General features: G+C 38.4%; 1 protein-coding gene across 1 annotated transcript in view; it reads right to left on the bottom strand.

Annotated features, from left to right (window-relative positions):
- Positions 1-27,566, bottom strand: part of LOC124153241 (sortilin-related receptor-like) — a 161,762-nt gene that overhangs the window by 45,176 nt on the left and 89,020 nt on the right. Inside the window, exons 21-24 of the mRNA XM_046526340.1 lie at positions 26,475-26,626; positions 20,742-21,027; positions 20,047-20,264; positions 18,021-18,140 (exon numbers count right to left, since the gene is read on the bottom strand). Of these exons, the coding sequence (XP_046382296.1) occupies positions 18,021-18,140; positions 20,047-20,264; positions 20,742-21,027; positions 26,475-26,626 (776 nt within the window). The remainder of the gene's footprint in view (positions 1-18,020; positions 18,141-20,046; positions 20,265-20,741; positions 21,028-26,474; positions 26,627-27,566) is intronic.

Raw genomic sequence — 27,566 nt, 5'->3', positions numbered from 1 at the left:
CTTCATCGGAATCGGTAGACGATTCTTTGGATGCAACGAAGTCTGATTGAAATTTGTGTTTACGTTTGTAAGACTGTGTGCGCAGCTCTGTTCATATTCAACGTAGAAAACCTACTTTATAATAATGCGTGATGTAAATGTGTTTGTTAACTTTTTATGTATTAATATAAAGACATTTAATTTATTAGTTTTCATTTAATATTTAAAATAATAAGTGGGTTTATTCAATAATGCAGTTTTGTGCTTAGATAATTATTCATGGGACGAATTAGAGACGGGTTATATTTAGTGCTTGTATTTTTTTAAGTAAGTGGTCGCGGGGCTGTTCATATTCTACGCAGATTGACTGTTATACAATAATGTTTTAAAATTTTTTTGCTACCTTATTGTGCTCCAGGATATATTTCTAAGACATAAGCATGTATACATGCATATAACTTGTACAATAAGATACATGTAACAATATCGGAGATTAATTCGTTTCGAATGTTTGAAATTTAAAAATAGCCATAAAATGATGATATTCATTTAAAATAATTCATGAAATTATTAATCGATTGCCTTAAAGCTATGAAATGTTTTAATATAATTTTCAAAATCATATTTTTCATATTTTCATATGTGTCATATTCGCAATATAATATAATTAAAAATATTCTCCTTTTCACTGGATATAAGGAATAATTACGGTCTTATTTATGCAAAAATTCCAATTTTTTGGCTTAATATAAGATTTCTTAATATTTCAATATCATATTCGGAATAAGCGACCTCGAAAACTGTTTTATTCCAAATTTCAAACACATTATATGATATTTAATAATTATGACCACCTTTTAAGCATTTGGCCGCACTCTGCGGCGGTCACTCGAAATCGCTTTGAGGCGGTGAACGTGCTTCCGGGCGGTACGACACCATATACGCAGTTGCACGGCATGCGGTTAGCCGTTCGTTATAGGCCCCGAAGAGCAGATAGGTGGCCCCCGAGTTGCGAGCAAGATGCGATAGACCTCTCTTTTGAGGTCTATTCTGCACCTCGATTGTGAGAAGGGTGAGAGCGACGTCGCAGAGTCGTTCGGATCGCGAAATTGTTGGACAAACATTAGATTTTTGTCGGATTACTTAGAGAAATGAACACAATGTTTTCAATCGAATTTATTGAATTTGTTATTGTTAAATATAATTTTTTTTAATGGAAAGTGATTCAATTTTCCATTAAAATAATGCCCTTACACAAGCAAGAAGTAACTAGAGATTTCCAAGCTAGATGAAACAATAATTTTCATCGTAATATCCGCGATACGTGGCCTGAATGAAGATTTCTCGTTATATGTCTGCTTGCTTTGGCTTGACTTCTGAAGATAGCAATGAGGAAAATGTGGGTTGATTCTTTCTGTTTCCACATCCATGTTTACTTCGGCACCAGAGTCTCTACCCCAATGGCCCGAAAAGGGCACGTGTCAGCAAAATCTTTCCTCATGCCAACCCATCTTTTTGAAATGCCGATGGAAATCCCAAGAAAGCAATTCTCTTAGTTCTTATAAGTGGACCGACTATCTAACTTTCACCCCTCGCTTCTTCTCCGCACCCCCTCCAACCTTCGAACAGCCGACAGAAGTGGTGCGCGCCTAGGTACATTTTAATGCACCGTCGTAAAATTATCTTGAAAGCGGAGTGCCGCCCATCTCAAGCAGCTGCAGTAAAGGGTATGTGAAACCCATTTGTGTTAAATATCTGATGCTAGGGGGTGGTCTTATGGGAGAAAAGGTAGGAGAAAATTTGAAAGAAAACGGTGGCGCGGGGCTGAAGCTGACCTTAAGCAACCCGCATCAATCGTCTATCTCTCTGTGCGGTTGACGTGATATCACGTCATAAATAAGAAATTGCACACCTATGAAATTACGGCCCAGAAATTTTCTCATTATTTTTTCCAGCTCTTTAGGAATCGATTCAGGCGTTTTGCACTAAAAACGGAAGCCGCCACAGGGGATAATACTGACTTTTACATGGTCAGCATTGAAAGTACTAAGATTGCATTGGTAAGCGGTAGGAAGCAGTGGTGGCGCGTGTATATACGCATGTTAGCAAGTGCACACGAAAAGGTGAATGAATTATAAAAGAAAACTATGCATTCCTTTACAACGAGATAGATAAAAATCCTGTGAACATCAGGGGCATACACGGGATTAAAACTGGGGGGCGGGGCAAGCCATAGTTGTTCAAATTGTAGGTAAGATTTAAGCATGGAAAAATTGAATGAAATCAACAATTTAAGGAAACTAAAAGCTCTTGATTATATTTTCAAATTATTTTCCTGAAAGAAATAATTATTTCCAAAAGACATTTGCGATTTTTGCGTCTAGGGGGGCAATGGCTTAGAGGGTTCTGGGCGAACCCTCTCTCGGGATACAACACACCGGGGCCCGGAACCAAGCCCGAGGCTTATACGCCAGGACACCCGGGGAGGGGGCGGAGAGGAAGGAAATAGGATAGAGACGCCGTCGCGATCGGAGCCCGCCGGCGCCTCCAGGGAAGGGAAAGGGCTGGAAGGAAATGGGAGTAGGGATAAAGCACCCCAGTGCTATGTAAGCAAAAGGGGCCCTACCTAGCGAAACCATGCCTACGCAATTTCTCTTCCACCATCCCTGGGAGATTTTTCTACGAGGAAGAAAAATCCCAATGAGAGGGACAGTGGGAACGTCTAGGGGGGCAGCTGCCAACTCCTGCTCCTCGCTGGGTGGTGAACATATAAATAGGATATGAAGCTACAAACAGTGTGCGGTCCGCTGACATGGCACCGGACGCATATTCGGTCTACGCGATCGCTTGTCGGTGCTCGGGCGGGACGAGGTAAGCGGGGGGGCATGCAATGTTCACATGGGCGCTGGGAGGAGACTCAACACGACGTGAGTGCGCACGCGCATATTTGATGAGTAACTCGCAGGTAGTGTAGCTGCCACCTGCACTACTTGCGCTCAGGATCCAAGTCCGTCAATGCATTCAATGGAATTTGGCAGTCATCATTTGAACTTTTTCATCATCGTATATCTTCTCCAGTGCATACCCTGAATATATTACCACCGGCCGCCACTGGTAGGAAGTTCGCCGGGTCAGCTATTATATTCATAATCTGAACGAATAGGCTATCAGTTAGATAGCGACAAGGAAGTATTCACTCGACCACCACGGACTATGATGAAATTGTGAGAGATATGCTCGAATATCGAATGGACGTTAGAAGGGTTTTATATTCAGTATTGTAATACTATGCAAGAAAGAATGATTCCTTTGACGCAGAACTGCAGCCTTCTGCGATTCGGCACTGGCTCATCGGCAAATTTGTGAGATAATATCGCCGATGGCACTTTGTTGGAAGATATGCTACTGAGCCTTTTTGTGACACTTAATGGACTCCATTAAATAAGGCAATGAAATATTATCCATGAATTAGTTCCACGGTGAAAATTTGAGGCGAAACTGGAGACATATTCATGATAACAGTAGTTATTGGTTTGAAGTTTATTATTTCAGGAATAAAGAGCATATAAATTGTAAAAGTTTGCGAACAACAACATGCTAAAAAGTTACACAAAAGAATTCACCATCTTAATCGATTTGATTAGCTCAAACATTCTCCTGCGTACTGGAGTTTTTGATAAACGCCGAAAGTAAGGTATTCTCAGGCCAGTCCTAAATCTAACGACCGCGTAGACACGCCTACAAATGAAAATATTTTTTAGAAAATGTTTTAAATTTAGTGGAGATTGTTTAACCCTCTGAAAACAAATCACTAGTTTTTACTCTTCGGGCAATTAGTCCCCAACAATGAGGGAAAATGAGGGCTTTAACCTCGGGAAGTCATTGTTGGATGATATATCAGCCACTCAGGTGAAGTATCACCGGAAAGGGTCGTCAACAGGTCACTTGTAGTTCCAATTGGTCATTTCCTTGTGGAACGCACAGGGAAACAAGTGATAAAACGGAGGAACTCTGCGAGTTCCTAAACAAATTTCATGTCAAGGTATGTCTAATCTCAGAAACGCACCTCACAGAAGGGAAGAACTGGATAATCCCTGGTTACATTACTTTTAGAAAAGACTGACGGGGCAATGTGTCTGCAGGCGGCATAGCCATTGCCATAAAGGAAGACATTACGGCCCATGTCATTCCTTCAAATGACGACCTAGATGCCCTCGAAATAATTAGAGCCAAAGTCAGTACTGACGCCGGGGTCATAAACATTTTCTCTTGTTACCTACCGCCAAAGAAAAAGTTTGAGGATAAAGAGTTTGATAATACTATTCTTACGGACGAACCCACCATACTTGAAGGTGATTTAAACTCGAAACATCCTTACTGGAATTGTCCAAAGACCAATGCCAATGGCAGGAAATCGTTTAAATGGACTTGCAAAAATAATTGTGACATAGTTGCCCCAACGGAACCCACTAGGCTTAGGGGAGACAGCGTAATTGACTTCATGATGACACGTAACATTTTCCGACGTAAAAAGGCTGTTATTGTCAACGAATTGATGAGCGACCACTTCCCGGTCGTGAAATATATTGGCACTATGCCTGTCCTACAGCTTGATAACTGACCTAGACATTGCTATTGCCTAGCAAACTGGCAATTGTTTGACAAGGCCACAACAGATTTCATCAAGGCTAACGATGTGGAAACGTGACGTAACTGCCAAAACATCGACAAATTAGTCGATGTTCTTGAGAAGGCAATCAAAGTCGTAACAGACAAGGCAATACCTAAGAAAAAGAAACGACCGGCGGAATACCTGAGGCTAACAAATGAAGTCAAGGAACTGATCAAAAAGTGAAATCACACGAGGAAGAAATACAACGAAATAACATTTTATGATGTTTCTTGGAGTTTAGGTCTAATGAAACCAAGTTATAGCCAACGTTTCGATTTATGTAAAATCATCCTCAGGGCTATGAAAGTGAAAACATGAACAATATAAAATACAAAGATAACAACGATATACAATATCTTACATAAAAATGTTACGATCACGTTTTTTATACGGTAATATAATTTAAAGTATACACACATATATATATATAAGAACAGAATAGAATACACAAAAAATTTTGACACACCTCTTAACTTTGTACATATTTATTGATGTTGTGTTACTAAGGTATTGCCACACATAGTTACCATTAATTTTGATTGATTAAATAAAAATGAATTTTACTGAGGTTATCAATGTCTGTTTTTTTATTGCAACTGTTTTTTGTCTTAGATATGCATTTCTTTGAAAAGTCTTTTTTTTTCAATATAATCTCATGATCTAAAATTTCGGCGTTGTCAAAATCAAAAACATGGCCATTGCTTATGCTGTGGCTAGCAAGAACACACAGTGTTATACCACCTTTTACTGTTGATTTATGTTGTGAAATCCTATTTTTTAAATATTGTGATGTTTGCCCTATATAGCAAGTGTTACAATCGAGACATGAAATTTTATATATTATATTACTTTTCAGATTTTTAGGGGTTTCAGATTTTAATTTTGTGTATAGGAGCTTGTTTAGAGTATTCTGATTTTTGTGTGCAATTTTATAATTTATTTTTTTGAATACCTTCATAATTGCTCAGATAATTTACCAATATATATGATGGCACGGTATGAGGATGTTGTATTTGATGAATCTTTTTTGTTTAGTGAATTTTTTGACATGTGAAAATAAAGCGTTGTTTCTGTGAAGTATAGAATGTATAAGTTTTTTTGGAAAATGATTTTTCTTCAGAATATCCTCGATTATTTTAAGGTTTTATTCGTGAAATATGTTATCACTCAAATTCAGAGCTCTAAATTTTAGTGCAAGTGCTACATTTATTTTATGTTTAAGAAGGTGATGTGATTGGAAATTTAGAAATCTGTCCAATTTGTGTGGTTTCTTCCACCAATCTACCTGAATGGACCCATCGTGATTTCTAATAGTTAACATATCAAGAAATGGTAGAGTATTATTTTTTCATATTCTATTGTAAATTGCAATTTAGGGTGGAAACTATTAAAATAATTTAAAATGGTGTCCTCTTTGTTGTCATTGGGAAGTGCTAACTATAAGTCATCCAAAAACTTGTAAATGAAAGGAATTTTGAAAGGCAATCTAGTGATTATATTGTCTAAGAGATGGTTCATCGTCAGATCAGCTAAAATGGTCGCTACTGGGGAACCCATGGGAACTCCATTTTTTAGCTGATATTGACGGTCCTTATATTGTAAATATCCTTGATTGACAGTAATATCATACAATTCAAAAAATTCTTCCTTGTTTTATACTGTATGATCAGATATTAGAGGCCAATTTTCTATAATAATGTTATTTAATAGGTCTAGTGGAATGTTTGTAAATAGAGAATTAACCTCTAGAGAGCATAGTTTATGAGTTAAGGGAATTGTTTGTTGTTTAATTTTATTATAAAAATGAAATGAATCCTTTAAGTTATATTTGTCTGAGGATAGTTTCTTAAGAATGCTTGCAAGGAATTTGGCACATTCATAAGTAAGACTATTTATGAAACTCACCGCCGGTCTTAGTGGTATGTTAGTTTTATGGTCTTTAACTAAACCATACAATTTTGGAGGAGTACCACTGTTTTTTGTTAATGTACATTTAGTCTTAAAGTCTATTTCCTTTTCATTAAAAAGTTTTTTAACCACAGTATTTACTTTAGTTTGAAGTGAAGTTTTTAGTTTTTGGAATCTCCGTATATATGCCATTAACATCAAGTAAATCATTAATTTTTTTGTCATATTCTTCTTTATACATTATTGCTGTGTTATTAGTTTTGTCAGTTTTAAGTACAATTATATTTGGGTAAATAAAAAAAACTTTTGTTTTATGCAGTAGATTGATCATATTAGACGATTTAAAGTTTAAGTACCTTTCTTTTTGAATGAAGTTAGTAATTTTATTTGTGCATTGAGCTCTGATTTTGTTTCGTGAATTGATTTGTGAATTGATGAATTATTCAATTCAAATATAATATTGTCTATGTCTGCTAAAAGTTGTGTCATTGGAAAATTTTTAATTGTATAGGGGAGAGCAAATTTTGGACCTAAGCTTAGAAAATTGGATATGTTATTTGGTATATTAATATCAAAACCATAAAATAAATAAAAACCATAAATCGAAACGTTGGCTATAACTTGGTTTCATTAGACCTAAACTCCAAGAAACATCATAAAAAGTTAATTGAACAAGGTCAAGATAAGAAGAGGAAAAGTAGTAATATACAATGAAATAGGCACGAGGAGCCTAAAATTACAACTCAAACCCCTAAACAAAGACGTAAAAAGAGAAATCAAGGATTTACGATTGGAAAAATGGAAAATACAACTCAAAAACCTCAATACAAAGATGGATCAATATTTGAACTCGTCAACAAACTTAGGAAAAGATTAAAAGAGGACCCAATCATCGAAAAAAGTGATGAAGAGATAGTGATGCCAACGGAAAAAGCCTGATACATGAGTGAAGTCCTAGCCAACACTTTCACGCCTGGAAAGGTCAGACTAAAAACACCAAATTTTACGCTTGACAAAGACGCATGGCTGCAACAAATGGCCAAAAAAGATATCCCGATAGTGACGATGAATACCCTGACAGAGATCCTAAAAAACTTGCCAACTAGGAAGGCAACTGGTGAAGACGGCCTCCCCAACGAAATCATTAAACGGATGCCAGACAAGGCTAAAGAACTATTCCTGGAGATAGTTAACCGGACACTGAAAATCGGTTACTTTCCGAAAATCTGGAAAAAGTCTGTAATTAAGTGCATCCCAAAGAAGGGAGGAAAGAAAATAAAAGCCAGCGACTTTCGCCTTATCTCTTTGATTTCGAATCTGGGCAAACCGTTTGAAAGATGTGTAGCAGACAAGTAACCAAGGCCATAAAAGACATAAACCTACTTCCAAAAGATCAGTTTGGATTTAGAAGAGGAAGATCCACAACACATCAAGTCCAAAGGGTCCTCCAATACATTGAAGAATATTTTAAGAGAAAAATGGTGACAATAGGAATCTTCCTGGGTGTAAGCAAAGCTTTTGATAAAGTATGGCACGATGGGCTACTTCACAAACTAGAAATGACGAGTTTTCCTAGGGGGGATTACTCTTTATAGATTCATACCTTAAGAATAGAACATTTCAAGTAAATTGGAATGGTAACCTAAGCGAGGAAAAGGACATAAGCAGCAGGAGTCCCACAAGGATCCGTTTTAGGCCCAACTCTATTCAATCTGTAAATGGCAGATTTCCCAGTAGACGGGAATTGGATGACAAACCGTGCATTATATGCCAACGATGGATGTATTTTGGCCAAAAGTAGGAACTGGAGGCTGGTAAAAGAGTATGCCCAAGACTCACTCGATGAAGCCACGAAGTGGTATAGAAAATGGAGGCTTGAGCTAAACCAGTCGAAGCCACAAGCAGTTGCCTTCCTCAGACAAGGGACGAAAATCGACACAGGCAGGGGCTTAAGAATTGGCCAACAGCCCATTAAATGGCAAAGTTGTGCTAAATATCTTGGAGTTAAGATCGACGAAAAACTAAACATGAGTGATAATGTCAGCCACGTCGTCATGAAAACTTTCATAACGCGGGCCATTCTCTCTGGCATGTTAACAAGCCCGGAGACGCAAAAAGAGATGAAGGAACAAATGTATACAACATACATAAGAACAATAATTTTGTATGCGGCTGCAGCATGGTTTGGTCGTCTGAGAAAGGAGTCACTCAAAAAACTGGAGGTGAATGAAAAAAAATGTCTTCGCTCTATTTTCCAAATAAGAAATTAGGTATGTAAAAAATGAATAAATCTATAGATTTAGTGGTCTGCAACCAATAACTGGCGTAATCGAGAATCAGATCGCACATAAAAACAAAGCGATAGCAACGAGCGAGCACGAGGAAATTCGTTCATTCGTGCTGCAAGGACAGTGCTGACGTCATGCGGCGGCCCATGGAACAAAAACCACGACAACTAGGTCATTGACCACAAGGACATCACTGACGTCAATCAGGAGGCAGTAAATGCTGAATTCGTGGAAAATAAAGAGCACCTAGCAGGAAGCTAGTGAAAAGACATGGGGGACAAGTGTGACGAAAGCATATCAACCCCGAAAAAAACTCTTTGGAAACACAGAGAAAGAGACACACGGCAAACTTGATGCTGTATACTTGAAAAAAAATCCTGTATTAAAGTTTTAATTCAATATTGTAATTAATAATTATCGAAGACAAAAAATTGGTTTGGACTAAAACATTCTGTGCGAAAATCAATAAATATCTGAATACACATAATATCAATAATTTTGTAACCATTTATGTATTATTATTATTATTATTAAAGTATCCTACTCATTAAGGTAGGTGTCCATGGAGTGCTTATGAAAGATTCCGGGAGCCTCCCCTTCCATCATGCGATTCCCTCTTCAGTGCACAATAGGGCCTACTACCATTTATTCTATCTAAATATCCTATTCTTTTCCTTCCCCTCCCTCGTTTACCGTTCTTCCCTCTAACACTGTTTTCAACATCCCATCCCCGCTAAGTACTCGTTGCATCCATACCTTCTGCCTCCTCCGTGTCTCATCTAATAGCTGCCTATCCTCACCCACCATGTCCAGCACTTCGTCGTTCCTCTCCTGTCCGTCCACTTCACTTTCTCCATTCTTCACCACACCCACATATCGAATGCCTCGAGTCTTCCCTCATCCTCCTTTTTTTTATTTATTTATCTTCCGTAGCGTCCACGATTCTGCAACGTAAAGCGCTACACTCCAGGTCAGAATCTTCACTCGTCTTTTCTTTAAATCCTTTCATAGTGAACCTCCCAGATGCTCCTTTCTGTTCCTGAACGCCTCCTTTGCTAATGCAACTGTCTTCCTAATATCGTTACTACTGTATCCGATTTCCTCTAACGCGGAGCCTAAATAGTTGAACTGCTCAACCTGCTCAAGTTTTTCACCACCCACCTTTATCTTAAGTCTAACATTCCTTGCTAGTGAGGCTTTACAAATCGCGTAACATTGGTCTTCTTGTGATTAATCCTCATCCCATATTCCTCGCAACGCTCAAGTAACGCATCCACTAAAGCCTGAAGCCCCTCGCTGACTGGCTAATGAACGCCTGATCATCTGCGAATCTAAGTGATTTGAACATCATTCCTCCTACTTTCACTACATCTTCTAACTCATCCCACGCTTCCCTTACCATCTCTTAAGCGTACACGTCAAAGATCATCGGCGATAGAGGATAGCCTTGCCTCACTCCGCGGCCCATTCTTGCCCACCCAGATTCACCGTCCGCTACCCTCACTTGCGCAGTCTGTGCCATATACAGATTACGAATCAGACGCCTATCCCTCCAATCTACACCTATTTTCTTGAAAATATCCATTAACTTTACCCACTCCACTCTATCAAATGCTTTCTTAAAATCCACAAAGCAAGCATACACGTCCTGGTAATATTCTAAGTTCCTCTCCACCAGGGACCCAATTATCGCTATTGCGTCACGAGTTGACTTCCCTTTTCTAAAACCAAACTGATCATCGCCCAAATACTCGTTTGCCCTCGCCTCCATTCGTCTGTTCAATATCCTCAGTACCACTTTCGTTGCGTGAGATATTAAGCTAATACTCCTATAGTCCCGCATTCAAAAAATTTGTATGCAGTTTCCATTGACAAACCTGCATAATAGGTTTACTTCCGAAAAAGGGGAAAGAGGAGGGTTCAAAGACGAGGGCGAAGTTATGAAAGGGAAGGAAAATATCTAACGAATTCGGGAAAGAAGAAATGGGAGATATAAGATTAATAGCTTAGAGAGTTTTGGCATATCAGTGGCGTAACTATAGGAGGGGATTAGGGGATATTTCTCCCCCCCAATGCCTCTGATAAATCAAAATGCTTTAGAAAAATATTTTCTGGATTTGATATATATTGCAACTGCATCTGCTTAAAATTACATTTTAAGTGCCAAAATGATGGAAAATGCATTTTCAGGCATGGTATGTTTCAACATTTTAATGAACTCCCCGTTTTCTGAGGGGGTAGTCCCCACTTACCCCCTTTCATCACTCCCCCTCAAAGGCCCCCCACTCCCCACAAATCATATTCCTAGTTACGCCACTGCGGTATCCCATTGAGGAATTAGCGAGTGCCGCTGGTAAAGGAAGGGTTGGGAATTTACAAAGGAAAACTACGTGGTAAGTGGGGCTCAACAGGGACTAGAAAGGAGAAGAATGCGAAACGAAACGGGAATCCAAAACGTGGGAGAGAGCTGCGCTTCGTATTACGAAGGTGGCTTAGGGAAGGGTTACTTTCCAGAAAAAAGAATCAGGTGTTGAGGATGTGGGGGGCATGCGTGTTTAGCGACACAAAGGAAAGATCAAGATTCCATTGAGAAAGAATGCGGAAGACAGAGCTGAATAGTTAGCAAGAATTTGGTCACGTTGAAATAGTTTTTTAAAAGAATAATTTCTGGCTTTCCTGATATTTCCGATATTATACCCAAGTTCTCAGTAACAGTCTCACATTTTAAAATGCACAATTATTGGTAACTAGATTTACATTTGAAACCGTTCGAAGAGTGTCTTTGTCCGAGATAACCAATAAAAGTACTGAACCAATCGCAACATGGTCCCTTTTTTCCGATTTCGATGATAAAAATAATTACATTTTATTTCGAAAGAATATAATATCGTTGCTATATGTGGTCTTAATGTGGTCTTGAGTCATTAAAGCTGATGCTGGGGTTTGAAATATCACACATTAAATAACGTATCTGTTTGTGTATTATTTTCTCTTACATTTGGAGCAGCAAATCAGCCGTCCGATCCATTTTCAAAAGATTATCACGTGTTGTTATCAATATTGTCCACCTTGTGTGCGAGTAACATTTTTCTTTGTTACCCTTGGTTACTGATGTAAAAATTAAACATTCTTTAGATCTGAAAAAAATTAAAGTTTTCAGAAGATCGACACAATTTTTGTAGAAATATACCCGATTGAAATCCTTTAACCTTTGTCAGCACAAGGGAGAGTATAACATATTGTAAAAATGCGATTAATTGACCATTAAATACAAGCAACCATAATCTCAGGAAAAAGTCCTTTGGTGGCTCAAAACCTTTTTGTCCTTCCTGGATATTTCCTTCATTACCTGAGGGCCTAGGATAATGTTTTCCAGCGCTGGTAGAGCAAAATTTTAACAACCAACACAAGGGCAAAGACTTGAATAAGTTATCTCATGAATTTCAGCAATGTTCATAATTTTGTAGTCTGGGCCGATAACTGTTTTTTGGTAATATACTATGGTTCTGCTCTATAGAGCGTTCCACATTTAGTTGACAGTATGGGCTCTTACGTAGAATCGTTTCCCATGTTAATCTCCATAACGCCGGGAGCGCGGTGTTGTCAATGACAGCACGAAAATTAATGTTGCGCTACACACTGAATCAAATTGTATTCCTATGTAAAAAGAGATGCTGCATTCGTTGCTTGTAATAGTTTTTCGATAAAAATTATAACAAAAGTTATAAAAAACATTTCCTTACATTTCCGTCATAAACGTGTATTTTTTTACTTTATCTTCTTCTCGCAATTACTGCCTGACCATTGTCTGTATTGAATCGAATCTTCTGCACCAAATTCTTCACACTAATTCCTCTTTAAAGGTCTTCACCAATTGAATAATGATGGAGTTCAAATGTTGTTATGCCGACTTAATACCCTTTAGGACAATAACATTTTGATTTTTGCAAGGTAAAAAGTAGTCTCTTACTAACTTACGTTTCTTACGTGGTAGGTCCCTATATGCTGCGTATCAAATAGGAAGAAAAATACAAAGTCATTTGTGGTGAAAAAATCATTAACTTACATCAATTCTGAAGGGAGTTACAAGGTCTTGATATCAAGAAATAATATTACGGCGCCGCTGGGCCGGGCTTCATGCTTTTTCTTGTGCGCAGAGGGAAATTCTCTAACGGAAAAGGAGTTTTTTGTCAATGCATACTATAAAATGTATGTATCTAATCGTTTGATATCCTAAAAAGAGGATACTCATACGTCGCAGCAGTAGTGTTTTTATCTCAATACATTGATATACACGAAAGTAAGCAAGCGGCTTGGAAATACGACGCTTTCGCCTTGGGTGTTTCGGTCCCACCGCGGAAACCAAGAAAGAGAATATTTCATAATCTGTGCGAAACACTACCCCATCCAGTGTAAGCCTTCTACACAAGGTGGCTTTGGTTTTTCCTCAAGTTTCTTTCACAGGGTACCATGAAACATCTGCACCAGAAGCTACCCTAGCCGAAGGGGCCGTGGGAAGAATTTACGAAGGCGTTCAGTTTGTCGTTGCATTTTTTGGAGTGAACAAGTGTTGTGTGGTCTGCTGAGTTTGAGAATTGTGAAGTGTTTTTTACACTTATCTCTGCTGTAACGCACCCAATCAACATGTCCGGTACAATGAAGAGGAGAAAAGGTGAGAAGCTCATAAGCCACGAAAGACAGTTGGTTATATAAGTTACTTAGTGTAAGTCGATGATAATATCTACTTTTTCTCTACGTTTATGTAAAAAAATGGGCTGAAAACAGGCTCCACCATTTCATTAGAAATCTTTGGTTATTGATGAAACAAAATCTTTAAAAACCCATCAAATTGAAGAAATAGATATGCCAATTAAGATGGTATAACAGTCTTTTCGATAAACTATTCATGAAACCACTGCACAAGAATAAAGTTGGCAATTTTCAGAAAAAATCGAGGATGGTCATTTTTCACTAAATTTTTTCAACTTTGACCTCACATATATATTTTTAGCGTAAAAACACAGGAAAAAATTAAACTGCAAAGTAATGCACAATTAAGTTGAGAGTATATATGCGAAGTTACAACTTCCTATCTCAAAAAAATCGTTTTTGAGGTTTTGGCCAGATTTTTTTTATTCTAGCCCACTGTGCGTCGGCATGAAGAATTCAACGTTCGAGAAGACTGAAATGGAGAACTGAGAGCAGAAAGATTTGATACTATTACTTCGGACAACTGGAAGAGCTATGTTGAACACGTCAAGAAGGTGGAAAATAAATCAAATCAAAAGACATTTGGCACGCAGACAATTAGCAGAATGATATAGAGAAGTTGATTGTTCGTATGACATCGTCTCCAACCGCGGAGCCAGGGCCACAGCCGAGCACATCCCGCTACATTAAGGGAGTGAAAAGTCTGTCGGATTCCTAAACGAGAAGGCATGGAGGGACGGTTACCATTTATTACCTTTTTTGTGTTTCTGCTGATTACGACGCTCGTGTAGTATTAATCCTCAGGCAAGGAGTTTTTATTGAGATTTGAAAGATTACTGCTATTCATAATTTATCTGCGTCACAAATTGCATCATAACGCTGGTCAAACCATAGTCAATAAATTGAAGAAGAGAACAATGCTTAAAAAACATAAGCAGTAGCCCCAATAGGTGCGTGTGTGAGCAAGGCGTTAAAATACTTGTATTCAATGTTGTCAGGAATGTTCTTTACTTACCTCGTCCTAAAATTATGCTGGGTGACAATTATTCTGGTGGTAGTGAATTATTTTTCTAACATATTTACGCATACATTTATTATATTGTTTTCATGGAGTTAATTGCGTTTTATCTCCTTGCATGAGTCGATAATGTTTGGATCCACACTGATATGAGAGAAAATTTCAAAAAAGTTATGGATGGTTTTTCAAGTAGGACTTTCCATGGTTGATCATTGGAGTAGTAAAAAGAGTCGGCTACTACTTATTCCTGATTGTCTACTCAATTTATCCCTGAGTTTTTATTAACACTCTCCGCATAATTACGGCACGTATGAATGCTTAGAAGCAAGGTATCAATTAGGTCACCTTTCTTACGGAAAACGTCTTACCGCTTACGTCAGTGGAAATAGGCGTTTCCCTTACATGAATACATTAAAAACCCAATTATCCGTTGATATGAACATCGTTGTCTTATACAACATCGCATTTCACGTAATACTAGCCAGAGCCAAAAAATATTGCATAACATGGAAGGAATACAATTTTGTCTCATTCAGGAATGGCGATAATTTTTATTATCCTTCAATTTATTGTTATTTTTTATATTACAGATTATTCATTATTCAGCTTGTTCTTTGAATAAACACATACGTAAAATATCAAAAGACTTTTCGTTTTATATTGCAGCAAAGGTATTCTAATGTACGCTAAAAAATTCCTAAATTTACTCTGTCTTTCGTGAGATCCCTAACTCCTTTTTGAACTAAACCATTTTAGCGCCCTATTATGTGTGGGTGCATACATTTTCAGGATGCCTGCCGTCGGAGCGGAAGCTTGGCAACACTGTTCTCCATAAGGCCCGTAGGTCAACTAAATGTGGAACGCTCTATACCAACCCCAAGTAGCGTAGCATATTTCCTTTATTTTCTGAGCATCATCTTTTTAACAGCATTTTTTTCCAAAATTTTCCAGGAATAAATTATTCAAATAATATAGTATGGATTGATTTACAATTCTATGCAAGCCATTTCTGTATTTTTTATGACCAATTCCAGTAAATAATGAATTTTTTCTTTCAGAGACGATGGATTTGAACGTGATCTTGAGTTTCACCAGTGCATTAGGATCAGGTCCGTGAGCTGTGATCCATACGCTGTTCCGCCTCCTGCCGCCCAGGGCAGATGTACAACAGGACAAAGGGCTATGTCAAAATTCCTGGGGATAGTTGTGAAGGAGGTTATGAAACACGTTTCCTACCAGATCTTCTATCATGCCCATATAAGTAATCGAAAATGCCTGTAAGGCATGCACTTAATTTTGGCTTGGATTTTCATTTTGTACTATTTACATATTGAAACTTAATTTCTCTGCATTTTTTCAGGGAGAAAAAGGAATTCATCCTTGCAAACAGGTTTAAAGGAAGATAATTCTACGTATTGGGCTACAAGACCAAAAACTTCAGGTCCTCCTTGTTGAAAACCTTAAAAATGATATAGCCGTTGAATTTTACCTGAGAAACAATTGTGTGTATTGCGCGGATATCGATGATGATGTTATTGGAGTACGTATTCATATCATTTGAATATTTGAGGATATATTAATGTTGTTTTTCTTTGTTTTAACTTCGCGTCTCAATTTTCAGAGGCAGTGCATTTCAGATGGGAAGGAATTGCCTGAGACATTAGTGGCAACAGATGTGGGCGCCATGGAAGGCATGGCTCTAGACTGGGTGAGCAACCTGCTCTTCTTTGTGGATGAAAGTAGATCCACGATTGAGGTGATCCCAATTGATGTAAACAGGCTCGGCTGGATGTGCAGGGCCATTCTGAATTCCACCGTCCTCGGGAGACCTAGAGGGATTGCTGTCCATCCCATGCAAGGGTAACTATATCCTCTGCTCCATCAAATGTGCTCTTTTGTTTCCTCTCTGTCTCTTCGAATGCTTCAAATCGGTGGATGGTCTCAGGGAAGTTTTGCTCGAGTTGGTGTTGCTTTGTGTTTTGCTTTAGATTTGTTATTCTTTTTGCGTTTATATGGCTAATTTAGTCAACACATAAGAGCATCTTAATGAAATAATTATTACAATTTTTCGCACGAAATATTTATAGCTCATAATATCACTAACTGCTAAATAAATTGTCCTTGTCGTTACAGAGGTTAAAGTGTAATGCAGTAGATGATCGATGATCCGGAAATCGAAATGACGCAATGGTCGTAACAACGGAAGGTTTTCTTGAGTTTTTCAAAATTTCTGTTTTTTAGAGTTGCATGGTCATAAATGCAGCCATCTCAGTGGTTGAATTGCTGTCTCATAACCTAACTGTCTTCACACCAATCACACAAAAGCTTTTCTTTCACGGTACCATTGCAGGTATGACGTCCATTTCTCGAACTTTCCGGGCTTAATTGGGATAGGAATGGAAATACGTTGAATTTTACATTGCGCACGACGCACGCCCAAATTCTTCGAAATCCCTTCGATGTTGCCTGCAGTTTTATGAAAAAATTTGGAGCATCAATATTGATTATTTTCCTCCATGAAGTGTGACTACCTATTTTATCATTCATTGAGCTCCGACCGTCATAAAGAGGAATTCTACTAACATATTTTATCTGCATTCAATCATTTTGCACCGGTTAGATTCAACATTTTGGTTCAAACAGGTTTCAAAACACAAATTAACAGGGCAATTGAGCAATTTGATACGACATGGGAACGAATAAACGAAAGACTCGAAACACTTCTCCGCCGAAAAAAAAGAAAGCAAAGACTATCATCTCCGAGAATCGTTCCAAGAAGTAGTCTGCAAGAAAGAAAGAAAAAAGAATTCGGACCATAGTGGGAAACGACGTAACAGCTATCGTGTTCAACGATCCCGAACATCCTGCTGGCTTTTCCACAGCCTGACAGGTTTAAAAAATAAAATAAGAAAGATATTATCTTAAATGGATGGGTCAACAAATTTCAAAATAATTAGTAATCAAACAATTTTTCCCCAAACAATGAAAGACTTCAATTGGTGATGAATAGAACTCATGCCGTCAAATTTCTTGCTGAAATCATTGGTGATATGAGACAGTTTTCCATGAAATGATGCAATGTGATGCAATGATGTGATAATGTTTTCCAGGCCTCCACTCCATTCTTTGTTAACTGCGACTTCTGACCATAAGATTATTACCGGCAAAACTGTCTTCAACTGACTAAAGACAATGAGTTGCCCAGAAAACATGATTGCATTTACCATTTACCTTCGAGGCCTTCTCAAGAAAGTACTTCATAGTGATAAAGACACTGTGATTTTGGATAATGTTGATCATATCATGGGATGCATGTCAAAATCTAACTTAAGAGATGGTACCTCCGTTTTGATTCTCTTCGTCTTGGTTTTATTCGTTTTTGGGTAAAATATTTACATTATGGGATACATGTTGTAACCTTCTAGGTTGGGAATCTTCTTCAAACACTTTTTCCACTATCCTTTATGACTTTCAGATCTTCGGCTACATTGATCGTTGCATTCTTGTCAAAAGTCAGAGTGACTACTTTGGAGCTGTTGCTCTCCATAGCATTCATGGCTGAAACCTGCATAAATAAAAAAATTAAATTTGTACTTAAATAAATTTAAACTTTTATTAATGACTGAAAGTAAGTCGGTAAACTACTTAACGACTTTGAGGTGACTTTATTTAAATTCAAGTGCTTACAGCTAATTTTCTTTTCAAATCTTCAGTTCAGCTTTCGTGCATTTTTTGCAATTTAAATTTCATAAATTACACAAGAAATATTAAAATCATTGGTATTTTACCATAACAAGCTATAGCTCACATTACAATGGTGTGAAATTGAGCAATTAATAACAGTGGAATACCAAAAGTAATTTGTGCCGGTGATTTACTGGATGTTAGCCATCCACACAGTTAACAATAAAAGGTTCTGGGTTCATTAAGTCCAATTTAATTTTTGGTACCCCCATTTCCTAATTATTCGGCGTACAGTAGTTTCTGAAACGGGATGGTTTAACCGAATACTTAGCTGCCTACACGTTTTCTCACCTGATTGGATTTTATTACAGGCCGAACTAGATTATTCAAATCAATCTCTACACCTGTGTTTTAAATGCAATTCATTTAGTAAATTATTGTTGTGGAGAGTTTTTGGAAGCTCCACATGAAGTTTAAGGTTACTATCACCAGGTTTGGTGCTGTCAATCTCGCAGGATTAGATAGGGAGGTACTTTTGGACAAATTCAATAGCCTTGCTGACAAACTGAGTAATAGAAGAAATGCCCATTGTAAATTCTGCGGAGTAATTTTTTTCATCTTTCCATTCGTTCTAGCATACCCTCTGAAATTTTAAAGGGTTTTTTTAATGCCTTGGGATCTCACTTGGGATCAGCAAGAGCTTATGAGTTGCATAAAGGCATTTTCCTGAAAACATGCCAAAGAAAAATTATAGATGAAAATCTTATTCTACAATATATAAATTCATTATGTGTGCTTGAATTTTTGTGTTACTAGTTCAAAAAAGAAATTTCAATGCCATTGCCACCTTTTTCAAGGGATGGTAGAAGCTTCTGGTTGTAGTTACAAATAGGAGTAGCTCTTAATAGTTAATTATTGGCACGTTTAAACTGGTTAAAATATAACTTATTGGCAGTACGGTGATTATAAAAATAATGGCAGCAGTCTGAATAGTAAACTATTGGCGGTAGTTCTCAGTGGCTCATAGATAGGGAGTAGTTCTCAAAAGTACCTGAAGATGACAGACTTTCCCATCAAAATGTTGGTCCAGACAAACACAATTACAAGTAGGAAACCGGTGAAACTTTCTTGAACACAATGAGTCGGGGAAAATCAAAAATCTAATTTAGTAATTGACTTCGCGTAAAAAATACTCAAAAATCGTATTTTGGCAGCATATCGTACATTTTGTGTAATTAAAGAGTATTGGGGTACGCAAAAATTCAGTGCCTCGAAATATTCATTTTTAATTCACAAATGAAATTAACACATAATTCATTAAAACAATAGTCCTGGATAAGTACTCATTATGAAGAATTGGTAGCGACGACATGTACCATTACTTCACAAATCTATTAACACATTTTGCAAACACATGTTTTACTGGATAAGTGCACATGAAGAAAAATCAGGAACAACAACAGGTACGACCAAATGCCACAGATCACCATTACTTGCCTCCCCCTTTGTGTTCTCATGTCCTCAAAGAGAAATTTGCAGCCTCAAGAGATAAGGTAAACATTGAAATATCAACTTAAAAACAAGTTCTTATATTCGCAGAACCATGATCAACAGTCTGCTAACAATGGCCTTTTCTTTTGAAGAATAGGTCACCCATTTGATACATGATAAGAAGTATGATAGACTGGTGAGGAAGGATGATAAAAAAAATTTAGAATAAATGATTCGAAATGTCTCAAGGGGCATTATTTAATAATTAACAGGAGAGAAGAGACAAAATGACCTACCCAGAATGAGTAATTGAATCCTCCAACGAACTGCGATGTGATGAGTACTTTATTATGCGCTGCGTGGTCAATACGCTTTCTCAGGGGTGGGATAGGAGGTACCATGTTCACTACATAGGCCGTGATCCTACCATTGGGGTGCAGGGGAGGCATCCACGACACCTCCACCACACTGGCGCTCTTCTGTACCACCGTCACGTTCCTTGGTGGTGAGGGGACTGCAAGATACAATTGTCCCATCACATACCCTCCACATACAGTGAACATACTACTTCAAAAAGCAATTACAAGCAGCACATGCAAGACACCATGGATAGTTGTATGGGATTCAAAACAAAATATAAAGGGAGTTTCAGGAGGAATCTGTAATACTTCAGGTGGAATTAGAGGAGACAATTTTAAGTGTTTTTCGTCCGTAAACATGGGGTCACAGTTCCTTAGTCACTGAGCCATGGCAATGCGAACAATTTTGGATACACTTTGCAGTTACCATGAAAACAGATTTTCTTGGGTATCCAGACTTTTCGACATTTTTTTCTACTCTCAGGATTTTTAAGGGCATTAAATAACTAAGATTAGATGAAAATGTGTGATTATAATTGTCTGAAACCATTAATCTCAAAATGGGTGAGATTGCACAATGGTATGATTGATACTCACTCAAACGCACAACAAATTATTAGAAATGGACTCACCATCTTGGGCAGTTGTAACCCAGGCATAACTGGCCGGAGGGAACACCTGGTCGCTATCCTTGATTTTCACGTACACTGTCAGGTTGTAAGATGTGTAAGGAGTAAGATTGACAAACTTGAATTCTAGCTCTGATATCCATTCAGTGTGATTAACCCACTTGTCGGAATCAAGAACAGAATATGAAGGTAAGAACTCAAACTTGGTGTCATTTGGAGTCGAGATCCACCAGTAGAGGAGTAGACTTGTTGGGCTTTTGCTGTGCGAATCGACGCCCATTCGAAGAACCTGTTAAGGAGCACAAAGTGTGACTGACTGTGATGCACATAGCACAACAACAACCAGAATACCACAAACAAAAATGTAATTTAATCCGCAAATTCATTAAAACACCCTAAAAAAAACGTCACGGTCAAAACAAAGCAATGGAGTTGTTTCTGATTTTCTTCATTGCCACCATGGAAAATTTATTAGGTCTGAAGCACACCATTCAAATTAAAAGATCGTTGATATTAAACGATAAAGAATAGAGAGTTTAAGGTGGTATAATGATTTATCAATATTTCACAACATAAAATCAATAACAAAAAGTATTTAATAATAAAGTTAGTGGAAATAACTACCGGGAATGTTACAAAAAGTCACTTTAAAAAAAGTTGTTCAAAACAAAAGAAAACATTTCTCACGACTTATTATAAAGGTTTTAAATAAGATAATTCGATATTACGAAGATCCATTTTTCCGGTCCTGCAGACTTTGTATATCCGAGGGTTTAATGTATCACCTATGACATCAACTAAGATGCAATCATAATAGTTTCTAGTTAAAGGTCTCTCCTCCCATGCCCTCTAGTGGCGGGGATAGGTGAGATGGGTATAACTGTCATCTATGCTATGTATACCAATAACCGCAATCCTACAGATGAGATTTGTGTGTTTCACGGGGTAAAAAATTTCATTATTCAAGTTGCAATAAAAGTGGTAAATAACAATTTTAAATTGAGTGGTGTGCTTCAGACCTAATAAATTTTCCATGGCGACAATGAAGTAAATCAGAAACAACTCTATTACTTTGTTTTGACCGTGACGTTTTTTAGGGTTTTCATCCCATCCTACCATTTTAAATACGGTGAAAAATGAAACCCAAAAACTAAAGAGGGCCAACATATTGAGGCATAATTTTCAAGAGTTCACGAAAGCAAACCAGCATTACAAAATTATAAATCTACACGATATTTAGAAAATAATGAGATACAACGCGACATATTTCTGGCATCAATTTGTTTGTTAATCATGTTTACAGTAGTACCAGACAATAAGCTCTTAGTCAGATTGATATCGTGTTTTGGATTAATCTTATTCAAATATTAAGCAGATTGCAATTTTTTTAATCCCATGGATATAAAATAGTAATTTTTATCTTTTACGGGATTAGCGATGCAGGTAGCCAGCCGCATCTTTGGGTAAACGGAGTGGAAAGGGATGCTAATCCGCGAAGTCTCATCGGACACAGAACAGACTGATAATGTGGAGAAATGTCAAAACCCATGTCATAGTCAATAAAATAAAGAGAGGTGCAGAGGGTGGAAGGAGGAGGGTAGGGTTAAGGGTCCTCATCATTGCCTGGGACTACATTTGGGGGACGTGTTATTTCATGATGCGCTAAAACCACGTCACCGTAGGGAGGGGGAAAATGCTAGGCGAAGGCGTTTTAGGATTCGCAGGAAGATCAGTAAAAGGCGGTTTTTATTATAGTAATCTACCGATGAAGGTAGGTTTCCATTGAATACTAAGGAAGTGATCTCGGAGCCTCCCTTTCCTTCCAGCGCTGCCTTCTTCAATTCACTGTTAGGACTGCTCTCTTTAAATCTATCTCAAAATCCTATTCTTTTCCTTCCCCTTCCTGATTTCCCCAACATTCTACCCTATAGCAACATTTTCAACATCCCCTCCCCGTTAAGTACTCCTCCTATTCATACCTTCTGTCTCCTCTGTATCTCATCAGCCTCGCCAACCATATTTCAACCAACTTCGTCGTTCCTTTTCCTCTCTGTCCATTTCACCTTCTCCATTCTTCTCCATACCGGCATCTCGAATGCCTCCAATTCCTCTCGAATGCCTTCTCTCGTCTTCTTTCCTCAGTATCCACGTTTCTGCACCGTAGAGAGCTACACTCCAGATCAGCTTATTCACGAACCTTTTCCTTAAACTCTTACATGGTGGTTCTCTCAGAAGCTCCTTCCTATTAAAGAACTCCTCTTTTGCTAGTGTGATTCGCTTCCTTGTCCTTGTTACTGTGTCCGTTTTCCTCGAATGTGCTGCCCAAATAGTTGAATTGCTCTACATGCTCAAATTTCTCCTCACCTACTTTTATCTTGAGTCTCACATTCCTCGCTCGCAATGCTTTACAAAACCGCATTACCTTAGTCTTATTTTGATTAATCCTACATCCCGTCGCACCGCTCGTCAAACGAATTTACTATAGCATCCTCGCTCACAGGCTAATCACCGCCTGATCATCCGCGAACCTTACCCATTTAAACATTATTCCTCCCACTTTCACTCCAGCTTCCAACTCGCCCCACGCTTCTCTTACCATCTCCTCAGCGCATCCGTTAAAAAGTAGCGGCGATAGAGGGCAGCCCTGCCTCACACCTCGGCCAATGCTTACCCACCCAGGCTCTCCGCCCGCTATCCGCACTTGCGCAGTCTGGGCCACGTACACATTACAAATTAGTCGTCCATCCCTCCAATCTACAGCTATACACATGAGGATTTCCATTAACGATACCCAGTTCACCTTATCAAACGCTTCTTCAAAATCCACGTAACAGGCATATATGTCCTGGTCATATTCTAGGTTTTGCTCCACGAGGGACAGCAATTGCATCACGAGTTGACTTCCATTTTCTAAAACCAAAAAGATCTTCGCCCAAATACTCATTTGCCCTCGCCTCCATTCGCCTACTCAATATCCGCAGTTCCACCTTCGCCGCATGCGATATTAGGGTGATAGTCTTATTATCTCCGCATTCCAGAGCTTTCTTCTTTTTCGGTGGCGGAATTAAAACCGTCTTCACGAAATCCTACGGCCAGCATCCCTCCTCATAGATCCTGTGCACTAGTTCGAAAAACCTTTTCTTACCTTCCTTCCCTTGATTCTTCAGAAGCTCACACGGTATATTTTCCATGCCTATTGCTTTCCTTGCCTTCATATCACGAAGTACTCTCTCTATTTCCGAATCTAATATTCCCGGCCCAAGATAATCCTCCTCCACTGCACTTGTCCTCTCTAAAGTCAATCTCTCCGGCCTGTTTCTTCCGTCATACAGATCCTCCACGTATTCCTTCCATCTACCCTGTATCTCTTCTCGCTCGCTTAGCATTCTCCCATCTTTAGCATTAATTTTAGCCACGGCTTGCCATCTTTTGCCGCCCGATAGCGACTTAACTTTGGCGCACACCGCGTCTACATCTTCATCATTCTGGAACTTTTCCTTTTCCTCACACTGTTTTTTCCACCAAGCTTCCCTTGCCCTCTTAGTTTCACGTCGTAATCGATTATTTAGTTCCCTATACATTCTTTTTCCTTTCTCTGAATCCATGTTCTACCACTTCCTTCTCCTATTTGTGAACTTCGGCTTCCCACTCCTCCCTTTCTTTTAGCATTGCCTCTGTAACCCAAGGCTACTTAATTCTTCTGCTGTTAAAGTAGTCAATTGACTTCTCCACCGCATTGGTTAATCCAGATTTTATATTATCCCATTTTTCCTTAGCAGTATTCGTACCTTCAATCTCCCGTATACTAATGTCCACTAGTTCCTGATATTCTCTCCTCGTACTCCCCTTCAGTGCTTCTACATTCCATTTCCTCACCCTCCTGCCTTTCACGAGTCTTTTGAATCTTACGTTGCATTTCATAAGTACTAGGCTGTTGTCTGAATCCGCATTCGCTACAAGGAAGCTGCGCGAGTTTTTCACGCTATTCCTAATCCTCTGTCTAACCTTAATGTAGTCTATTTGATATCTCCCCACATTCCCTGGACTTTTCTATATGTACTTTCGTTCTTTATGACGATTGAACCACGTATTTGTGATGAATAATTTGTTCCTCCTGCAAAATTCTGTAGCTTTCTTTCCCCTGTCGTTCCGTATTCCTAGTCCAAAATCTCTTATTTTCGTATCCATCCCTCCCTCTCTCGACTAAGGCGTTCCAGCCCCCCATCACTACCAGATTTTTCTTACCCGGGATGTCTCTAATTACTTTTTTCGAGCTGTTCATACACCTCATCTACTTTTTCCTACCTATGATTGCTAGTGGGCATGTAAACTTGAACCACCACAAGGTTGGTGGGCCGCGCCTCAATTTATACCACCAGAATCCTATTGCTTACCTGGACTATACCTACCCTTCCCCCATCTTCCCGTTTAATACTAAAGCTACCCATTGCAGGATTTCCTCCCCAACACTATATATAACCCTAAAACCATCACTCTAATAGTCCTCCATCCCTCCACCTCACCTCACACAATCCTAAGATATCTATCCTCCCTTTTTCCATTTCCCTTTTTATATTTCTAACTTCCACGCACTAATCATTGTCCTCACATTCCACGTCCCTACATTTATTGCCGACTTCTGCTTCTCCATCTTCTTGGTCTTCTTTTCTTCTTTCTTCATGCTGCTGGTTGTGATGTAGGTGGTAGGAGAGAGTAAACAATTTTTTTGTAAAGTAAGATCTCTCGGAATGGGGGAACGGGGAGTAGAGCTTGAAGAAAGTTCATGGTTAGAGTTGCATCTTCATTACGAGTAGCCTCAAAAATATTTTGGTGGTAAATAGAGACCAATATTTAAGATAACTTATTTATTTTGGAAAACTACGATATACATGAAAATATATTATCAAAAAATATCTGTGATCTCCTTTGCTCTCCATCGCCACTTCCAGAATTGCATCAAACTTGCAAAAATAAGAACTAAATTGGGAGTCCACATGAAATCTTCTTCATGATTGGAGGGCTGCGTAAACTTCATTTTTATGTTGAAAAATTTGTCGCCGTTCTTACGATTAGTATGAATGAATTCTACTTGCCCCTGGGGACCGAGCCAGATGTTCGTAATTTCATAACATTTCATATTTTAAAATAGCGCCATGTATTTCCCATAGACTTTCCGTGGGGGCCACACATTATTTACGTAATTTCGAAAATTTTGTAATATCCTGCTTCATTTAATGGAGAGTTTACTGCATATATAACTCAGAAAATTCTATTTATCATCATGAATAGTTTTACTTTCTACGTGAAAGTAAATGTGCGTATGACATACGTCAAAGCGTGTATGGAAGTAAATAAATGTATGAAACACTTCAAAGCTTTTAACAAATAGATTGAACTTATGACTTCCTCTAGGGTTTCTTAGACCATGAGGTCCACTTTGTTGCTTCATATTAACTTCTTTTACCGGCATTTATCCCAGCACTCATCCCACCCTCAGTAAACATCTCCATTTACAACCAAGGGTGGGTAAAAAATTCACCCCTATGATACTGAAAATAATATGATAGAATATTCCAAACAGGAATGAAACAGGCATAAGATTATTTATAACATGAGGTTTTTAATATGTAGTGATCCAACCCGAGTTCCAAAAATATAACGAGTCCCAACTGGAAACTGACAATTCTACCCAACCACTTCCATTTCACACTGGTTAAGAGGAAGGCACATGCATACCTGGTTGACAACAGGAGACTTGCTGCAATCCACCTCATCTGAGCCATCAACACAGTCTTGTGTCCCATCACAGGATTTGTCCAAAGGAATGCAGCGGCTACCAAAATCACACCGGAAGAATCCCCGCGGACAAGAAGAGGGGGATGATGTGGCTGTGGATTGAAGTCAGAAGCAGATTGAGTCTCCATTTTTCCCTCTTCTCTCATTTCATTTCCATTAATTAGTGAGAATCACTTAATAAAAGAGTTACATGTTATCAAAGTGTACTTCGCTACTCACCACCATGATGCTAACAAAGATAATGCCAAAAATTAATGGTAAAGGGTGTACAGGCCGATCAAAGCAGAAAAATTTCCCGCTCCCTGGGAGCACCTTGGAGAATTGCCGAACAAAGAGAGGCGAGAGAGAAGAGTGACGCGCTCCGCACACACCGAGCGACCAAGGGGTGCCTACAAAGCCGCGGCCGAGTTACCAGAGAGAAGAGTAATGAGAAGATATCTTCGAAGGGGGGAACCTTTCCGAACTCTCGCATTCGCGGTGATGGTTTCTCAAAAGAGAACACTTGTTGAAAAGAGAAAATTTAGAAGCATTTGGATAACTTGCTTAGAGACGACTCGAAATTCTTTCAGATAAAATGAGCAATTTATACATGTAACTTAAAGAAAAAAATATCCTCCGACACACATGTATTTTACACGCATGTTTTGTTTGATTGTGTATGTATACATAGTCATACAAAAATTACCCTCTTAAAAACTAATGATGGATGAATGGATTGATGAATTTTGCAACATAAATGAGTAGTCAAAGAAAACTCTTAAGGATAACCCTTCAGCAAAAAAAAGAACTATTTACTAAATTAACCCTTTATAAAAATTATTTAAAGCCACCTCACATATGAGTATATGTCTGGATGAGTAATGTTTGCTCATATGCTCACATATGAGTTCACAATGCTTAATTCACCGGTAAATAAAGTTCTAACGGAATAAACGGCATTTAGAGTAGAACCTTCTCCCATACCACATTTTTTGTGCGGAGTCTAGAGACTCCCTAGTGTAAAAATAATCTCTCGTCGATTGTCCAACGACA

The sequence above is a fragment of the Ischnura elegans genome, chromosome 2 (assembly GCF_921293095.1).
Source record: "Ischnura elegans chromosome 2, ioIscEleg1.1, whole genome shotgun sequence".
NCBI classification, from domain to species: Eukaryota; Metazoa; Arthropoda; class Insecta; order Odonata; family Coenagrionidae; genus Ischnura; species Ischnura elegans.
This window is presented reverse-complemented; position numbering and strand designations above follow the sequence as displayed.